At 43.7% G+C, this 17,286-nt stretch overlaps 1 protein-coding gene across 1 annotated transcript in view; it reads right to left on the bottom strand.

Moving 5' to 3' along the window:
• Positions 1-9,755: 9,755 nt before the first annotated feature.
• The window catches only part of LOC309660533 (uncharacterized protein), a 36,727-nt gene continuing 29,196 nt past the window's right edge, over positions 9,756-17,286 (bottom strand). Inside the window, exon 5 of the mRNA XM_082461344.1 lies at positions 9,756-10,785. Within this exon, the coding sequence (XP_082317470.1) occupies positions 10,688-10,785 (98 nt within the window). The 3' untranslated portion in view covers positions 9,756-10,687. The remainder of the gene's footprint in view (positions 10,786-17,286) is intronic.

The following is a 17,286-nucleotide window of genomic DNA, read 5'->3' as shown; positions in this document are numbered from 1 at the left end:
CCCACCAACAGTGCAAGAGGGTTCCCTTTTCTCCACACCCTCTCCAGCATTTGTTGTTTGTAGATTTTCTGATGATGCCCATTCTAACAGGAGTGAGGTGATACCTCATTGTAGTTTTGATTTGCATTTCTCTAATAATTAGTGATGTTGAGCAGCTTTTCATGTGCTTCATGGTCGTCTGTATGTCTTCTTTGGAGAAATGTCTATTTAGGTCTTCTGCCCATTTTTGGATTGGGGTGTTTGTTTCTTTGATATTGAGCTGAATGAGCTGTTTATATATTTTGGAGATTAATCCTTTGTCCGTTGATTCATTTGCAAATATTTTCTCCCATTCTGAGGGTTGTCTTTTCATCTTGTTTATGGTTTCCTTTGCCGTGCAAAAGCTTTGAAGTTTCATTAGGTCCCACTTGTTTATTTTTGTTTTTATTTCCATTACTCTAGGAGGTGGATCAAAAAAGATCTTGCTGTGATTTATGTCAAAGAGTGTTCTTCCTATGTTTTCCTCTAAGAGTTTTATAGTGTCCAGTCTTATATTTAGGTCTCTAATCCATTTTGAGTTTATTTTTGTGTATGGTGTTAGGGAGTATTCTAATTTCATTCTTTTACATGTAGCTGTCCAGTTTTCCCAGCACCACTTATTGAAGAGACTGTCTTTTCTCCATTGTATATCTTTGCCTCCTTTGTCATAGATTAGTTGACCATAGGTGCGTGGGTTAACCTCTGGGCTTTCTATCTTGTTCCATTGATCTATGTTTCTGTTTTTGTGCCAGTACCATACTGTCTTGATTACTGTAGCTTTGTAGTATAGTCTGAAGTCAGGGAGTCTGATTCCTCCAGCTCCATTTTTTTGCCTCAAGACTGCTTTGGCTATTCGGGGTCTTTTGTGTCTCCATACAAATTTTAAGATGATTTGTTCTAGCTCTGTAAAAAATGCCATTAGTAATTTGATAGGGATTGCATTGAATCTGTAGATTGCTTTGGGTAGTATACTCATTTTCACAATGTTGATTCTTCCAATCCAAGAACATGGTATATCTCTCCATCTGTTGGTATCATCTTTAATTTCTTTCATCAGTGTCTTACAGTTTTCTGCATACAGGTCTTTTGTCTCCCTAGGTAGGTTTATTCCTAGGTATTTTATTCTTTTTGTTGCAATGGTAAATGGGAGTGTTTCCATAATTTCTCTTTCAGATTTTTCATCATTAGTGTATAGGAATGCAAGAGATTTCTGTGCATTAATTTTGTATCCTGCAACTTTACCATATTCATTAATTAGCTCTAGCAGTTTTCTGGTGGCAGTTTTAGGATTCTCTATGTATAGTATCATGTCATCCGCAAACAGTGACAGTTTTACTTCCTCTTTTCCAATTTGTATTCCTTTTATTTCTTTTTCTTCTCTGATTGCCGTGGCTAGGACTTCCAGAACTATGTTGAATAATAGTGGTGAGAGTGGACATCCTTGTCTCGTTCCTGATCTTAGAGGAAATGCTTTCAGTTTTTCACCATTGAGAATGATGTTTGCTGTGGGTTTGTCATATATGGCCTTTATTATGTTGAGGTAGGTTCCCTCTATGCCCACTTTCTGGAGAGTTTTTATCATAAATGGGTGTTGAATTTTGTCAAAAGCTTTTTCTGCATCTATTGAGATGATCATATGGTTTTTATTCTTCAGTTTGTTAATATGGTGTATCACATTGATTGATTTGTGTATATTGAAGAATCCTTGCATCCCTGGGATAAATCCCACTTGATCGTGGTGTATGATCCTTTTAATGTGTTGTTGGATTCTGTTTGCTAGTATTTTGTTGAGGATTTTTGCATCTATATTCATCAGTGATATTGGTCTGTAATTTTCTTTTTTTGTAGTGTCTTTGTCTGGTTTTGGTATCAGGGTGATGGTGGCCTCATAGAATGAGTTTGGGAGTGTTCCTTCCTCTGCAATTTTTTGGAAGAGTTTGAGAAGGATGGGTGTCAGCTCTTCTCTAAATGTTTGATAGAATTCACCTGTGAAGCCATCTGGTCCTGGACTTTTGTTTGTTGGAAGATTTTTAGTCACAGTTTCAATTTCATTACTTGTGATTGGTCTGTTCATATTTTCTGTTTCTTCCTGATTCAGTCTTGGAAGGTTATACCTTTCTAAGAATTTGTCCATTTCTTCCAGGTTGTCCATTTTATTGGCATAAAGTTGCTTATAGTAGTCTCTTAGGATGTTTTGTATTTCTGCAGTGTCTGTTGTAACTTCTCCTTTTTCATTTCTGATTTTATTGATTTGAGTCCTCTCCCTCTTTTTCTTGATGAGTCTGGCTAATGGCTTATCAATTTTGTTTATCTTCTCAAAGAACCAACTTTTAGTTTTATTGATCTTTGCTATTGTTTTCTTTGTTTCTATCTCATTTATTTCTGCTCTGATCTTTATGATTTCTTTCCTTCTGCTAACTTTGGGTTTTGCTTGTTCTTCTTTCTCTAGTTTCTTTAGGTGTAAGGTTAGATTGTTTACTTGAGATTTTTCTTGTTTCTTTAGGTAGGCTTGTATAGCTATAAACTTCCCTCTTAGAACCGCTTTTGCTGCATCCCATAGGTTTTGGGTCGTCGTGTTTTCATTGTCATTTGTCTCTAGGTATTTTTTTATTTCCTCTTTGATTTCTTCAGTGATCTCTTGGTTATTTAGTAACGTATTATTTAGCCTCCATGTGTTTGTCTTTTTTATGTTTTTTTCCCTGTAATTCATTTCTAATCTCATAGCGTTGTGGTCAGAAAAGATGCTTGGTATGATTTCAATTTTCTTAAATTTACTGAGGCTTGATTTGTGACCCAAGATGTGATCTATCCTGGAGAATGTTCCGTGCGCACTTGAGAAGAACGTGTAATCTGCTGTTTTTGGATGGAATGTCCTATATATATCAATTAAATCTATCTGGTCTATTGTGTCATTTAAAGCTTCCGTTTCCTTATTTATTTTCATTTTGGATGATCTGTCCATTGGTGTAAGTGAAGTGTTAAAGTCCCCCACTATTATTGTGTTACTGTCGATTTCCTCTTTTATAGCTGTTAGCAGTTGCCTTATGTATTGAGGTGCTCCTATGTTGGGTGCATATATATTTATAATTGTTATATCTTCTTCTTGGATTGATCCCTGGATCATTATGTAGTGTCCTTCCTTGTCTCTTGTAACATTCTTTATTTTAAAGTCTATTTTATCTGATATGAGTATAGCTACTCCAGCTTTCTTTTGATTTCCATTTGCATGGAATATCTTTTTCCATCCCCTCACTTTCAGTCTGTATGTGTCCCTAGGTCTAAAGTGGGTCTCTTGTAGACAGCATATATATGGGTCCTGTTTTTGTATCCATTCAGCCAGTCTATGTCTTTTGGTTGGGGCGTTTAATCCATTCACGTTTAAGGTAATTATCGATATGTATGTTCCTATGACCATTTTCTTAATTGTTTTGGGTTTGTTTTTGTAGGTCCTTTTCTTCTCTTGTGTTTCCCACTTAGAGAAGTTCCTTTAGCATTTGTTGTAGAGCTGGTTTGGTGGTGCTGAATTCTCTTAGCTTTTGCTTGTCTGTAAAGCTTTTGATTTCTCCATCAAATCTAAATGAGATCCTTGCCGGGTAGAGTAATCTTGGTTGTAGGTTCTTCCCTTTCATCACTTTAAGTATATCATGCCACTCCCTTCTGGCTTGCAGAGTTTCTGCTGAGAAATCAGCTGTTAACCTTATGGGAGTTCCCTTGTATGTTATTTGTCGTTTTTCCCTTGCTGCTTTCAATAATTTTTCTTTGTCTTTAATTTTTGCCACTTTGATTACTATGTGTCTCGGCATGTTTCTCCTTGGGTTTATTCTGTATGGGACTCTCTGTGCTTCCTGGACTTGGGTGGCTATTTCCTTTCCCATGTTAGGGAAGTTTTCGACTATAATCTCTTCAAATATTTTCTCTGGTCCTTTCTCTCTCTCTTCTCCTTCTGGGACCCCTATAATGCGAATGTTGTTGCGTTTAATGTTGTCCCAGAGGTCTCTTAGGCTGTCTTCATTTCTTTTCATTCTTTTTTCTTTAGTCTGTTCCGCAGCAGTGAATTCCACCATTCTGTCTTCCAGGTCACTTATCCGTTCTTCTGCCTCAGTTATTCTGCTATTGATTCCTTCTAGTGTAGTTTTCATTTCAGTTATTGTATTGGTCATCTCTGTTTGTTTGTTCTTTAATTCTTCTAGGTCTTTGTTAATCATTTCTTGCATCTTCTCAATCTTTGCCTCCATTCTTATTCCGAGGTCCTGGATCATCTTCACTATCATTATTCTGAATTCTTTCTCTGGAAGGTTGCCTATCTCCACTTCATTTAGTTGTTTTTCTGGGGTTTTTTCTTGTTCCTTCATCTGGTACATAGCCCTCTGCCTTTTCATCTTCTCTATCTTTCTGTAACTGTGGTTTTTGGTCCACAGGCTGCAGGATTGTACTACAATTCTTTTAAAGTATGGTTGAATTCGGTTTAATACTTTGCTAAGAATTTCTGCATCTATGTTCATCAGGGATATTGGCCTACAATTTTCCTTTTTTTTTTTTTTTTTTGTAGTGTCTTTGTCTGGTTTTGGTATCAGGGTAATACTGGTCTCATAGAATGAGTTGAGAAGTGTTCCTTTCCTTTTCAATTTTTTGGAATAGTTTGAGAAGGATGAGCATTTAATTCTTCTTTAAATGTTTGGTAGAATTCACCAGTGAAGCCATCCAATCCTGGACTTTCGTTTGTTGGGAGTTTTTTTTTTCTTTTATTACTAATTCAATTTCATTACTGATAATTGGTCCATTCATATTTTCCATTTCTTCCTAATTCAGTCTTGGGAGATTGTACATTTCTAGGAATTTATCCATTTCTTCTTGGTTGTCCATTTTATTGGCATATAATTGTTCATAGTAATCTCTTATGATCCTTTGTATTTCTATGGTGTCAACTGTATCTTCTCCTTTTTCATTTCCGATTTTATTTATTTGGGCCCTCTCTCTTCTTTTCTTGATGTGCCCAGCTATAGGTTTATCAATTTTGTTTATCTCTCCTACTGTATTATTTCTTTTCTTCTACTACCTTTGGGTTTTGTTTGTTCTTCTTTTTCTAGTTCCTTTAGGTGTAAGGTTGGGTTATTATTTGAGAGATTTCCTGTTCCCTGAGATAGGCTTGTATCACTATAAACTTCCCTATTAGAACTGCTTTTGCTGTGTCCCATAGATTTTGTTGGGGTTTTTAAAAATATTTATTTATTTGGCTGCACCAGGTCTTAGTTGCGGCACGCAGGATCTTCATTGTGGCATGCGGGATCTTTAGTTGCGGCATGCGGGATCTAGTTCCCTGACCAGGGATCGAACCTGGGCCCCCTGCATTGGGAGCACAGAGTCTTAAACCACTGGACAATCAGGGAAGTCCCTGTGTCCCACAGATTTTGGATCCTTGTGTTTCCATTTTCATCTTTTCATTTGTCTCCAGATAGTTTTTGATTTCCTCTATGATTTTTTACTTTTTAATCCAACAATTTTAACCCTTTGGGGGGGGATTTGTTTCTCTCCATGTTAAATCATAATCTAAAAATATTTCTTTTGCAGGGGGGGAAGGTGGTGGGATGAATTGGGAGATTGGGATTGACATATATATGCCGCTGGGTATGAAATAGATAACTAGTGAGGATCTGCTGTATAGCATGGGGAACTCTACTCAGTGCTCTGTGGTGACCTGGATGGTAGGGAGATCCAAAAGGGAGGGGATATGTGTATACATATGGCTGGTTCACTTTGCTGTGCAGCAGGAGCTAGCACAACATTGTAAAGCAACTGTACCCCATTAAAAAAATAAATATTAAAAAAATAGTACTTTTGAAACACTAGATTATGATTTAGTTTCTTCACTCTATTGGTGAATATATAATGTTGTAGTTTGAAGGTACTGCATCCATTTGTACTAGTTGTTGAGAAAGAAAAACAGAATCTTCAAATTTGTTCTTTTAAAAAAGGATTATTTTCTGACTTGTTTTCCCTTGGTCAGAGTGACAGAGCAGCAAGGATGATGGGATTGGGCAGAGGCAGGAAATAATAGAGATCTTGTAGGACAGGATAACCACTCTATGGAGAAGCTGACAATCAGGACCACAGTAGCACACTGGTCAATGTTAACAATGAAGAAAGAAAATTGCGCTGGATGGACAACCCTGTTGGGACTTTTCGTTCTGACGTCAGTCATAAGTACCTTCTCTTCAAAACTCTATGTACCAAGAACTTCCAGTACTTTGTTTCCACAAAGAATGCTTTCTAAGCATGACAATTACACACACACACACACACACACACACACACACACCCCACTGTTAAAATACTATATTTTTATAAGGACTCAATAATCAATTTTATGGCTTTCTTCAAATTAGTTTAGTTTTTAAAATCTCATTTTAAAATGTGTGACAATAGAGCATACAACAGAGTTAAAAGGAATATAACTCTTTTAAATAGCTGTTCCCTTTATCTTACTTACTTTTGTTTTTCTTTAAGGATAATTTGCTTCAGGGAGGACGAAGTATAGGTTCTTCTGACCTGATGAAATGCAAGAGGATGGGAATAGGAATGCAAAGCCAGGTTTCTTTTTTTTAAATTTTTATTGGAGTATAGTTGCTTTACAATACTGTGTTAGTTTCTACTGTACAGCAAAGTCAATCAGCTATATGTATACATATATCCCCTCTTTTTTGGATTTCCTTCCCATTTAGGTCACCACAGAGCATTAAGTAGAGTTCCCTGCAAGGTTGCTGCAAGGTTTCTATCTTAAAATCTTTTAACTATTTTCTTATCAAGCAAATAGTCTTAGAGGAATGTGGTAAGCTTCACAAAAAGTTCGCTGTTTCAGGAAGCAAACTCCATTTTGTAGAAAAGATGTAAGAAAAAACAGGCAGGGCTTCCCTGGTGGCGCAGTGATTGAGAATCTGCCTGCCAATGCAGGGGACACGGGTTCGAGCCCTGGTCTGGGAAGATCCCACATGCCGCGAAGCAACTGGGCCCGTGAGCCACAACTACTGAGCTTGCGCATCTGGAGCCTGTGCTCTGCAACAAGAGAGGCCGCTACAGTGAGAGGCCAGCGCACCGCAATGAAGAGTGGCCCCCGCTCGCCGCAACTAGAGAAAGCCCTCGCACAGAAACGAAGACCCAACACAGCCATAAATAAATAAATAAATAAATAAATAAAAACAGGCAGCTTTAGAGAATTATAATTCAGTTAAGGAAAAAAATAAAGGGTATTTTATGTTATGTGAATTATATTTCAGTAAAGCTATTATTTTTAATACATCTTTATTGGAGTATAATTGCTTTACAATGGTGTGTTAGTTTCTGCTTCAGTAAAGCTATTTTTTAATGTAAATTGTATCATCTCATTCTCCAGCTTACAAATAATAGTTTCTCAGTGTTTAGAATAAAAATCAAATTCCTTACCAAAAAGAAAGAAGGAGGAGGGGAGAAAAGATGAATCCACAAACTCAGATTCTAGTCCAAGCTGCTCAGCTAACAGATTGAGTGTCACTCAAGGTCTCTGTGCCTCAGTTTCCCCTGCTCTAAGGGACACTTTATGGGTATGTGCTTCCCTGGATGGGTTCATCAGCTAGTGGTTGTGTGTGTTCAGAGAATACAGCCAGGGAGTCATTTGTCACCCTGTTCCCCCAACACCTGGCTCTAACATGAACTCTGTTCTGAGCTGGGTTCCTTTTAAATGCACTCATCAAGCTGAGGCTGTCACGGACTCAAAGCCCTGCAAGCTAAGCCTGCATGGAGACCACTGAAAACACAGCCAGGACCCAACGACTGAACCATCAGTCCTTGTCATGCTCATCAGAAAGGGCCTTTGGGCATTTCCTGGAGTTTTCTTCCTTTTCCCATCAAACTGGCAAAGACTCCAGGAGATTACTGCTTATTAACCTGTGGTCTACTAATTCCACTCTCATTCCTTCCACCAACCTATCCATCAAAATCAGGTAGGAGGAAGAAGACTCACTTTCCCAGAGGCCTTCTCAAAGGCCTGGTCCACCGGCCTCTCCTTTCCCTCCCTCCAGACCTCTGGACACAGCATTCCAGAAGCTACCATGCCTTCCCTGACCACTGACCATGACTATCTGGGTCAGGATTGAACAGAGAACTGCAATAGCAGCCACTGATGACAGGCACTTGCTATATAAGAGGGACTTCTCAAACATGATCTCATTCAAGCTATTAGCCCTATTGTTACCCTCATTCTGCAGATGAGAAAACTGGGGTTCACAGATTGTTAAAATCAGGTGACCAAAGTCTCACAGCTCTTAACAGTGAAGCTTCACTGTCTCAGGCGAAGTCTAGAAGGACAGCAGCCCAGAGGGGCCCTCCCTGGAGACGGTCCCATGAGGATCCCAGGATACATCCTTGCCAGGATCCTCTGCCCAAAGCAGGAAGGCACTGAGACTCCTGCAAATCCCTCCCTGGAGAGCATCAGGCAGTGATGAGGGGCAGTGAAGGGCAGCACTCAGAGGAGAGAACTGGTGTACACTTTGCAGAAAGCTTTTATGGCTGGGACAGAGTAAGTCGTAGGCACACAGACTCTGGAACAATACAAGAAACTAGCCATCATGTTTCCTTGAGCTGCATGACTCTGTGCAAATCCATCCCCCTCTACGGACCTCACTATCCCCATCTGTCAAATGGGCAGGTGTCAGACTAGATCTCCAAGGGCCCTCCCAGCTCTATCCCTTGAGGCTGAAGCTGGGAAACATCCATGATGCGCCAGAGTAGAGGGTGAAGAATGCATGGGAAAGAGCAAAAGGGGTAGGAGAAGTGGAAGGAAGGGCAATGCCCCCTGACAAACTCCTTCTCAGCCTGACTCTCCCAGGAAGCCTTCCCCGAACCCCACCCCCGTGGCCTTCTTCCAGACTCCCCTTTAGCCCTCAGCCTGGACCTAAAGCAAGGCCTGGCCCTGGCTGAGGGCAGGTTGGCAAACTGAAGAAGCAAACTCCTGAGAGAGAGAATATGTGAACAAAGTGAGCCGTCTCCCCTGTGGAGCCAGCAGGTGCTGGGAAAGCCCCGCAGAACTGAGCTGACATGGGGTGTGAACCAAAGACGTGTGAGTACGTAAGAGAGTGAGTTGGTGAAAGAAGGACCAAGACTGGGCAGCTGCCTCCGCAGAAGGGGGCTTGGGAAGGGACAGACCAGCTGGCTGGTTCTGGGCGTGATACCAGGGGCTGGGGCCCAGAGGCAGTTTGCAGAAATGGAGTTTTAAACACATGTTAAATGCCCCTGGGGCCAGAGTCAGGAGCTCAGTTTTGGAGGGAGGCATGAAGAAGGTGAAAAGCCAAAGCGAGTGGAGGAATTCATGAAGACACTCCTTGACTCCCCAGCTCTGCACCTTGCTAACTCCTGCTCATCCTCCAACAGTCAGCTTCCTAGCCTCTGACTGCCAGCACTAACCGCATTCTCCCATCAAAAACTCCCACACCCCCAACGTGGCCCCTCGCCTTCCTTCCATCACAATTTTACCTAAATGACCATTCAGCATCTGACTGATTTCTCCACAGGGTCTATTAGCTCTGTAAGGGCAGGGACAGTGCCCTGTTCACCACTAAATGGCCGGCCTCAGCCCCGAGGTACTCGTGAGAGGTACTCAGGAAGTATTTGTTGAATGCAAGGATGAGTGAAAGAGAGCAGGGGCTTGGGGGGGGGGGGGTCTGGAAGGCCTCCAGAGACTAGACAGTCCTCTCGGGGCCCCGGTGGGAGTCAGCCTGCTCGGGACGGAGGGGTGAGCAGTGGCACGCAGGCTGGCACTCACTGCCACACTGGCCGTGTAGTTTGGCCTCACATCCACTGAGAGAGGGTGAAACCAGGCTGACAGACAGCTGTCTGGAATCATTCAGTGTGTCACTGATTCCTTACCCTGGCTTGAGGGCCGCGGTAAAGGAAGCTTGGGAAATTGTTTCAACCAGCTTGCCTCGCCGGGGCCTGACATCATGCAGCCCTCTACTGTGGTTTGGTGATTAGGGAGCTTGCCTGTCGCCCATTCTCCATCACACAAGCCCAAATCAGGCATGTCTTCCTCTAGTTCACGCATGGAACCAAAACATCCTGGCCCTGGTTTTACTTTCCCTCGTAAGCCCTTGTGCTTCCCTGACAGAGGGTCCTTCTGAAATCCTAGAGGTTTGTTCCCAAGTGGTGTATTCCATACATAGCCTGAAGTGGGATTACAGTAGAGATAAATAAAAGATTAGTTTCCGAGTTTCGGGACTAAATAAAGGATCAGATTCTTAGTGATTGGGAGATAAAAGGAATTTTGGGGTTTTGTTCATGGATGAACCGACTCAGAAGCAGTTTGGGGCAGTGGGTGGGACCTGGAGCTCAGTTTTCCCTGGGGTTTTTTTGTGGATCTCCCTCACTACCCACCCTAGCCATCTGGTTTCACTTCTGAGACAGGCTGAGGCAGCTAGGGCAGTAGGAAGCCCAAGCAAGGAGGCTGATCAGAGCCTCTGACCGGGCTGGGTGATGAATTAGGAATGGCTGAGCATAACTGGCCCTTATGCTGGATTTGGAGCCTTCCTGGTCCCACTGGAGTGTAATGTCCAGGTAACACTTGGCTTCTCTGGAAGATATTCTGCATGACAATCATAACTCTCTAGAACATCACTCACAACTTAAGATTAAGCAAAAGCGGCCCTCAGGCATTGGATATACTTACTCTTCTGTCTTGCTTGTTTCTCTTTAGGGCCTGAGAGATTTGGTGCAGCAAGTTAGAAGGGAGAGTGGAGAAGATTCCTGGAAGCAGAGACAGATGAATATCTGAATGGGGAGGGTGCACTACAAAAAAAAGAAAGAGAAAAAGAGAGCAACTCAAGAAGCACTTGCCCTGTACCATGCTGTGGCCTGACAATCACCAGCTGGTGTTCTGAATTCTGAGCCCAGGAGACCAGAGGAAAACCAGGCTGTGTCCATCGAGCTTTATTTATAAAAGCAAGGGAGTCCAGCATGGCCTCCATGTCCCAGTGGCTAAAGGTACAAAGATCTCCTCTTTTAGAGTATAAGAGTTCAGTTAGCTGAGAATTTAATGACTGTAGGACAGAGAATTCCCCATTGGCTTGAAATAATTAAGGGGTTGCTCCTGATGGATTTATGTTAACAGGATATATCTGTAGTAGTAGTAGTAGTAAAGAAAAATGGGCATCATTTTATGAGAATTTATGGCACAGTTGTAAGCCCATGTCATGTGTTAACTTGTTTAAGCCTTATAAGAAGCACATGAAGTTAACAGAACTTGTTAGCTGTGGGAAGAAGACCCTGGGAGGAAAAGGAAAGGATCATAATTTTTTTTTAACTGGATTTATTTTGAATTTTCAACAAGGGCTCAAAAATCCAACTATCTCTTTATAATTCATGAATTTGGCCTGAATGATGATGATGACAGGGGATGAACGTGACTGTGAAGTAAAGTAGTATCATCCAAAGATACGCTGTAACCAGTCGCCTACTTGCAGGCGACATTACCACACCCGGAAACATCAGGATGAAACATTTCAATTTCCATCTAATACATGGGTGTTTGCAAAGATCTCTATGTTTACCAACATGCAGGAAAAAATCCCAAATATTTGATTGTTTTTCACCTCTCTCTCTCTCTCTCTCCCCCTCCCCGCCCCACCCCCCTCCCACTTCCCTCTCTCTCCCTCTCTCACTCACACACACACACACACACACACAACCACCACCACCACCACAACCAGAGCACCCTGGCTGAGCCCCAGCCAACCTGCCTCCTGGCTGCTCTTCCTCAAGGATCCTGGCCTGAGGCTTGTGGACAGAGCTGGGTAAAGCGACACATGATCTGAACGGGATACCTGGTGATGAGCAGCCTTGGCAACCTAGAACCCCCAACATTCCCACTGTACTTGAGATAAAAGGAGAAGTGCCCCTGACCTGGCTGCTTTCTACGGGGGCCTCGCAGGTCAGAGCGTAGACACCTAAGAGCATCGGCCAGCTGAGGACTGGGCCTCGCACGGAGGCAGTCAATGAGGAGAGGAGGGAGCCGTCCTTCCAGGTGACCCCCCTCACAGATGCAGTGGCTCTGGGAACTCCAAAGTGGGAACTCAACTCCCAGAGAACAACTGGCAACAAACTGAGGCCTCTTTATTTACAAATTCTACTCTGAGCCTCTCAATTCTGGAGTTACATTTCCCACAGAGTGAACTCTGGACCACCTGCAGCAGAATTCCCAGGAAAGCCTGTTGAAGCTGTGGATTCCTAGGTCCCACCCCAGGCATCCTGGATCAGCTCCCGGCACTCGGGTACAGGAATCTGCATGTTGAAAGGGCTCCCTAATCAGCCTTATGCTCCATAAGACTGGGAACCACTTCTTTAGAGATGTATTTCACCGGGTCGTAGTTTCTTCCATTTCTACAGGTTTCATATTTTACTCTGCTTCAATTCAACAAAAATTCATGGAGAGCCTGCTAACCAGACCTTGTTCCAGGTACAGAGGGTGCAGCACTGACAGGGACCCAGACCCTGCCTTCAGGGAGGTTGCAGTGATTTCAGTCTCGCAGCAATGCCAACAGCCACAGCACATTAGGACTCTTTTTTTACAAATGAGAAAGCAGGACTCAGAGAGTGTAAACAACTTACCCAAGGTCACACGACTGCTAGGTGATATTTCTAGAGCTAGAATCCACTCCCCTCGTTTCAGACCCACGTTCTTTGCACTGCCCCTCAGAACATTAAAGGCTCAGTTGGTAGAGTGAAAGCTGGAAGGACCCTTAGCAGATAACTAACTGTTCCAGGAATATCCAAGAGGTTTTGTCATTTCAGCTCTAACCAGTTGACCATGATTGCCTCTACTTGTAAGGGAGGGCTCTGCAGCTACATCCAGGATCAGTGACAAAGATGCTGCAATTGACTAATCACATCTACAGTAGGTACAGAACCAGGGAGTGGCTGCACATGGACTACATATGCACACTGGTCCTGCATATGGACAAATCCTCCACTTTATTGATGGGGAAACTGAGGTCCAGAGAGACAGAAGTCATCCAAGTCTCAGACCCGGTACTGGACTAGAACCAAGGTCTCTAAGATTCTAGTCAAGGGCTCTTTACACTATCCAGTGCTGCCTTTCCCATGCAGCCAAGATGATTAAACTGAGAAATGGACCAAAGTGTCAGGAATCAAAGACTTTCTGGTGTTGGTACAAAGGGTCCTGTGGAGCCCAGGGGAAGGAAAGGAGGCTGAAACGGTAGGAGGACTGACTAGGGAGACGGCCCCTCCCATTTCTCCCTCCCAATGGTGGAAGGAAGAAACCCACATCACTGAGCCCTCATCTGTGCCAGGCACTGTGATAACTACATCAATTACCCCATTTAATCCTTTCAATCACCCCATGAGGAAGCTCCACGCAGAGGAGGAAACAGGGTGGGAGAGGTTAAGTGACCGAGCCAAGCTCACATAACCCAAGTGGCTGAGCCAGGACAGGCTCCCAGGTCGTTGTGGCTCTACAGCCCACCCATGATCACACAGCGGGGCTTAGAGCACACGCTTTGGGTCAGAAAGACCTTATTTTGAGTCCCAACTTTACCACACGCTGGCTCTGTAACCTTGGGCAAGTGCCTTAACCTCTCCATGCCTTAGTTTTTTCATCTGTAAAATGGAGACACAGCAGGGCTTAGCTCAGAGAGTTGTTGTTATAGTATTAAAAGAAATAATATATGGGAAGCACTAAGTCATAGTATATAGTAAATGCTCAATAAACAGTAGCTCTTACTGTTGCCCTCACCACTGCCCTGGGCGTATCACCTGGACACCTGCCACCCAGTGCTGGCCTGGACATCCCTCTTGGACAAGGTTCCATCCTGAGCTCATCATGTTCATTTCATTTTTCCTACAGCTGGAGTTAGGACCCCAGAGCCCCATTTGCAAATATATGAAAGTACTATATAAATCACAGGGGAGCGGATCTTTGGAGAAGTTAGGAAGCCTGTTACCCACAGACAGACTCACCTCAGAACAACTGCCACAAGATGGCAGCCTAAGAAGTAGCCACAAATCAGCAGAGCTCTTCTAAGCCAGGCCACAGCCTGTCAGATGGGGTCTCCCCAGCTGTGTTCACAGCGACCAGAGGGCCTGGCTGTGCGCAAGAACCTCTTTAGGGCACTTCCTGAGGCGGTCACTGCTTTCCTGACCTCATTAGGGACTGTTAGCACATCAAAGAAGGGTGGTTGGAGTTTTAACCTAAGAAAGTGAGGCGTTGTGCTTTTATTTACTCTTAGGTGCCCAAGAACAAGTGACGAGTTTCTTTTAAGCTTTTTGTGTGTGTGTGTGACTGTGCTGGGTCTTCGTTGCTGCACACGGGCTTTCTCTAGCTGTGGCGAGCGAGGGCTACTCTTCGTGGCGGTGCACGGACTTCTCATTGCGGTGGTTTCTCTTGTTTTGGAGCATGGGCTCTGGCGCGCGGGTTTCAGTAGTTGTGGCGCGCAGGCTCAGTAGTTGTGGCACACGGGCTTAGTTGCTCCGCGGCATGTGGGATCTTCCCGGACCAGGGCTCAAACCCATATCCCCTGCGTTGGCAGGCGGATTTTTAACCACTGTGCCACCAGGGAAGCCCCGAGTTTCTTTCAAATGCCTTTTTTTGACAAACTTATGGTCACCAGGGAGGAAAGTGGGAGGGGGGGGTACTAAATTGGGAGATTGGGATTGACATATACACACTGCTATATATAAAATAGATTACTAATCAGGACCTACTGTACATCACAGGGAACTCTTCTCAATACTCTGTAATGACCTATATGGGAAAAGAATCTAAAAAAGAGTGGATATATGTATAACTGATTCACTTTGCTGTACACCTGAAACTAACACAGCCTTGTAAATCAACTACTGTATACTCCAATTGAAACTTTTTTTAAAGATATAAAGAAAGAAAGAAATGTGGGCTTCCTTGGTGGCGCAGTGGTTAAGAATCTGCCTGCCAATACAGGGGACATGGGTTCCTGGTCCGGGAAGATCCCACATGCCACGGAGCAACTAAGCCCATGTGCCACAACTACTGAGCCTGCGTGCCACAACTACTGAAGCCCGCGCACCTAGAGCCCGTGCTCTGCAACAAGAGAAGCCACTGCAATGAGAAGCCCGCACACCGCCACGAAGAGTAGCCCCCGCTCGCCACAACTAGAGAAAGCCCACACGCAGCAACGAAGACCCAACGCAGCCAAAAATAAATATAAATAAAATAAATTTTTAAATATACGTTTAAAAAAGAAAGAAAGAAAGAAATGCCTTTTTTAAATTAAGGGCTCCAAACAATATACCTAAATAAAAATGTTACTAAAAGGCATTGGTTTCCATTTTCTATGTTTGGAAGTCAGATCCAAAGGAGTGGTGGACTTAGAGGGCCCAGAGCCCCTGCAGTGGGTCCCAGTATGTGCCAGCCTCTCCTCTGACTCCCTCATCCAAGGAGGAGGAGCGCCCCCAGCTTCATTCATTCCACACACTGGCATTTGTTGCGCTTTATGTGCATTATCTGATTGAGCCCTCCTCACAAAACCTTACGTGAGTAAGATAACCACTCTTGTGGTCCCCATGTTATAGGTGAGAAAACTGAGGCTCAGTGATGTTAAGTGACGTGCACAAAGTTCTCAGCCAGCAAGTGGTAGGTCCAGGAGGCAGACTTAGTCTCTCCTACTCCAGTACTTAATTTCTAACACCTCCAAGGTCAGACCTCTCCTGCTGCTCAAAGAATTCCTAAGCACCCATAAAGGCCCAGACAATGAAGGTGGGGAGTGGAAAAACCATGGCCTCTGCTCTTAAGGGCCTTCCATCTATTTGGGGCAGGAACAACAGAGTTGTCACCATGTGGCTGGGATAGTTTTCTTGGAGAAGAATCTTAGGAGAGGAGGTTCTGAAACCAAAGCTTGCACCAAAAGCCCAGGTCCTGGGGCTCCTTCCCGTGGCCCACTTCCACCAGAATCCCAAAAACTCACCATTTTGACTAGTATTTCACTGGAACAGGCAATGGGGGAGGGCTGGGCCATGCTCTGATGACAGAGCCGGCATGATGTAACCTTGACTTGACCTTGCTGTCTACCCACGGATGTCCTGGTCCAGAGGTAACACAATCTGTCACCTTAGGCAGGAGCCAATATCAAGAATGGGGTTGAAATCATCGTGTTTCCCCCTGTGAACTGCTGTGACCAAGAGAAGCACTTTCAAAGGGCAGCTGATAAAATTGCTGTTTTGACCCTCCTTTTAGCTGAAAACCAGACACCATCAAAATAGCTTTTCTTTTTATTAGCTACATTATTGGAGAAATAGTGAGGGATTGATTTCATAATTGATTCTCCGAATAAAGATAATGTCTGTGGAGTAAACAGGCAAGAGCTGACCAAGGATGGATACAGTGTGTGTGTGTGTGTGTGTGTGTGCGCGTGTGTGTGCGTGAGTGTGTGTGTGTGCACGCGTGTGTGTGTGTGTGCGTATTCGCCTGTCCTATTGTGTGGCTGTGTCTCATCTCAGAGCATGTGATCCCCTCAGACCCTCTGTTTAGTCTCCATAGACAAGACCTCTCTGCCCCCAGACCTCATAGAATGCAGTCATCCAAGCACATCACCCCTGATTTCAGCCTGAAAAGTAGCAAGCTCTAATGGAGCAGCCATTATTATCAACAGCCTCCAGAATGAATTAAAAGTTTAAAATAAAGTTATTCACTTACTTAAGTATTCAACAAATATTCACTGAGGCCAAGGTGCTGGGGACACAAAAGTCATCAAAAAAGCTAGTCCCCGCCCCTGTATAAGCTACTGAAGGAGGCAGACATAAAACAAATAATCGCGTAAGCAAAAATAAATTACCAATAAATTAAAAATAAAAAGAATAAATTACCATAGATAATGGGAGCTTGCCTAAAGGGGTGGCAATGGAGATGTAAAGGAGAGGACAGGATGGACAGGTACGTAGAAGGTTAGACCAAGAATGTTGCTAATGCACAAGGGCAGTGGGGGAGGGAGGAGTCCAGCATGAGTGCCAGTGCCATTCGCTGGGCTTGGGCCCCTGCAGAAGGACCAGGCTGCAGGTGGAGGTGGTTATGAGTTTAGTCTTGGGCATGTGAAACCCTGAGTGCCTTGGAGTCATCCAAGGCAGATGTCAGATGAGTCACTGCAGTATAGGTTTGAGGTTCCAAGAAACAGTCTGGCCTGAAAATAGAAATTGGCGAGTCAGGTGATGATGGAAGCCCTGGGCGTGGATGAGGCTGACTGGGTAGAAAGGATGGACTGA

This window comes from Balaenoptera physalus (assembly GCF_965194825.1).
Source record: "Balaenoptera physalus genome assembly, chromosome: 4".
Classification (NCBI taxonomy): Eukaryota; Metazoa; Chordata; class Mammalia; order Artiodactyla; family Balaenopteridae; genus Balaenoptera; species Balaenoptera physalus.
This window is presented reverse-complemented; position numbering and strand designations above follow the sequence as displayed.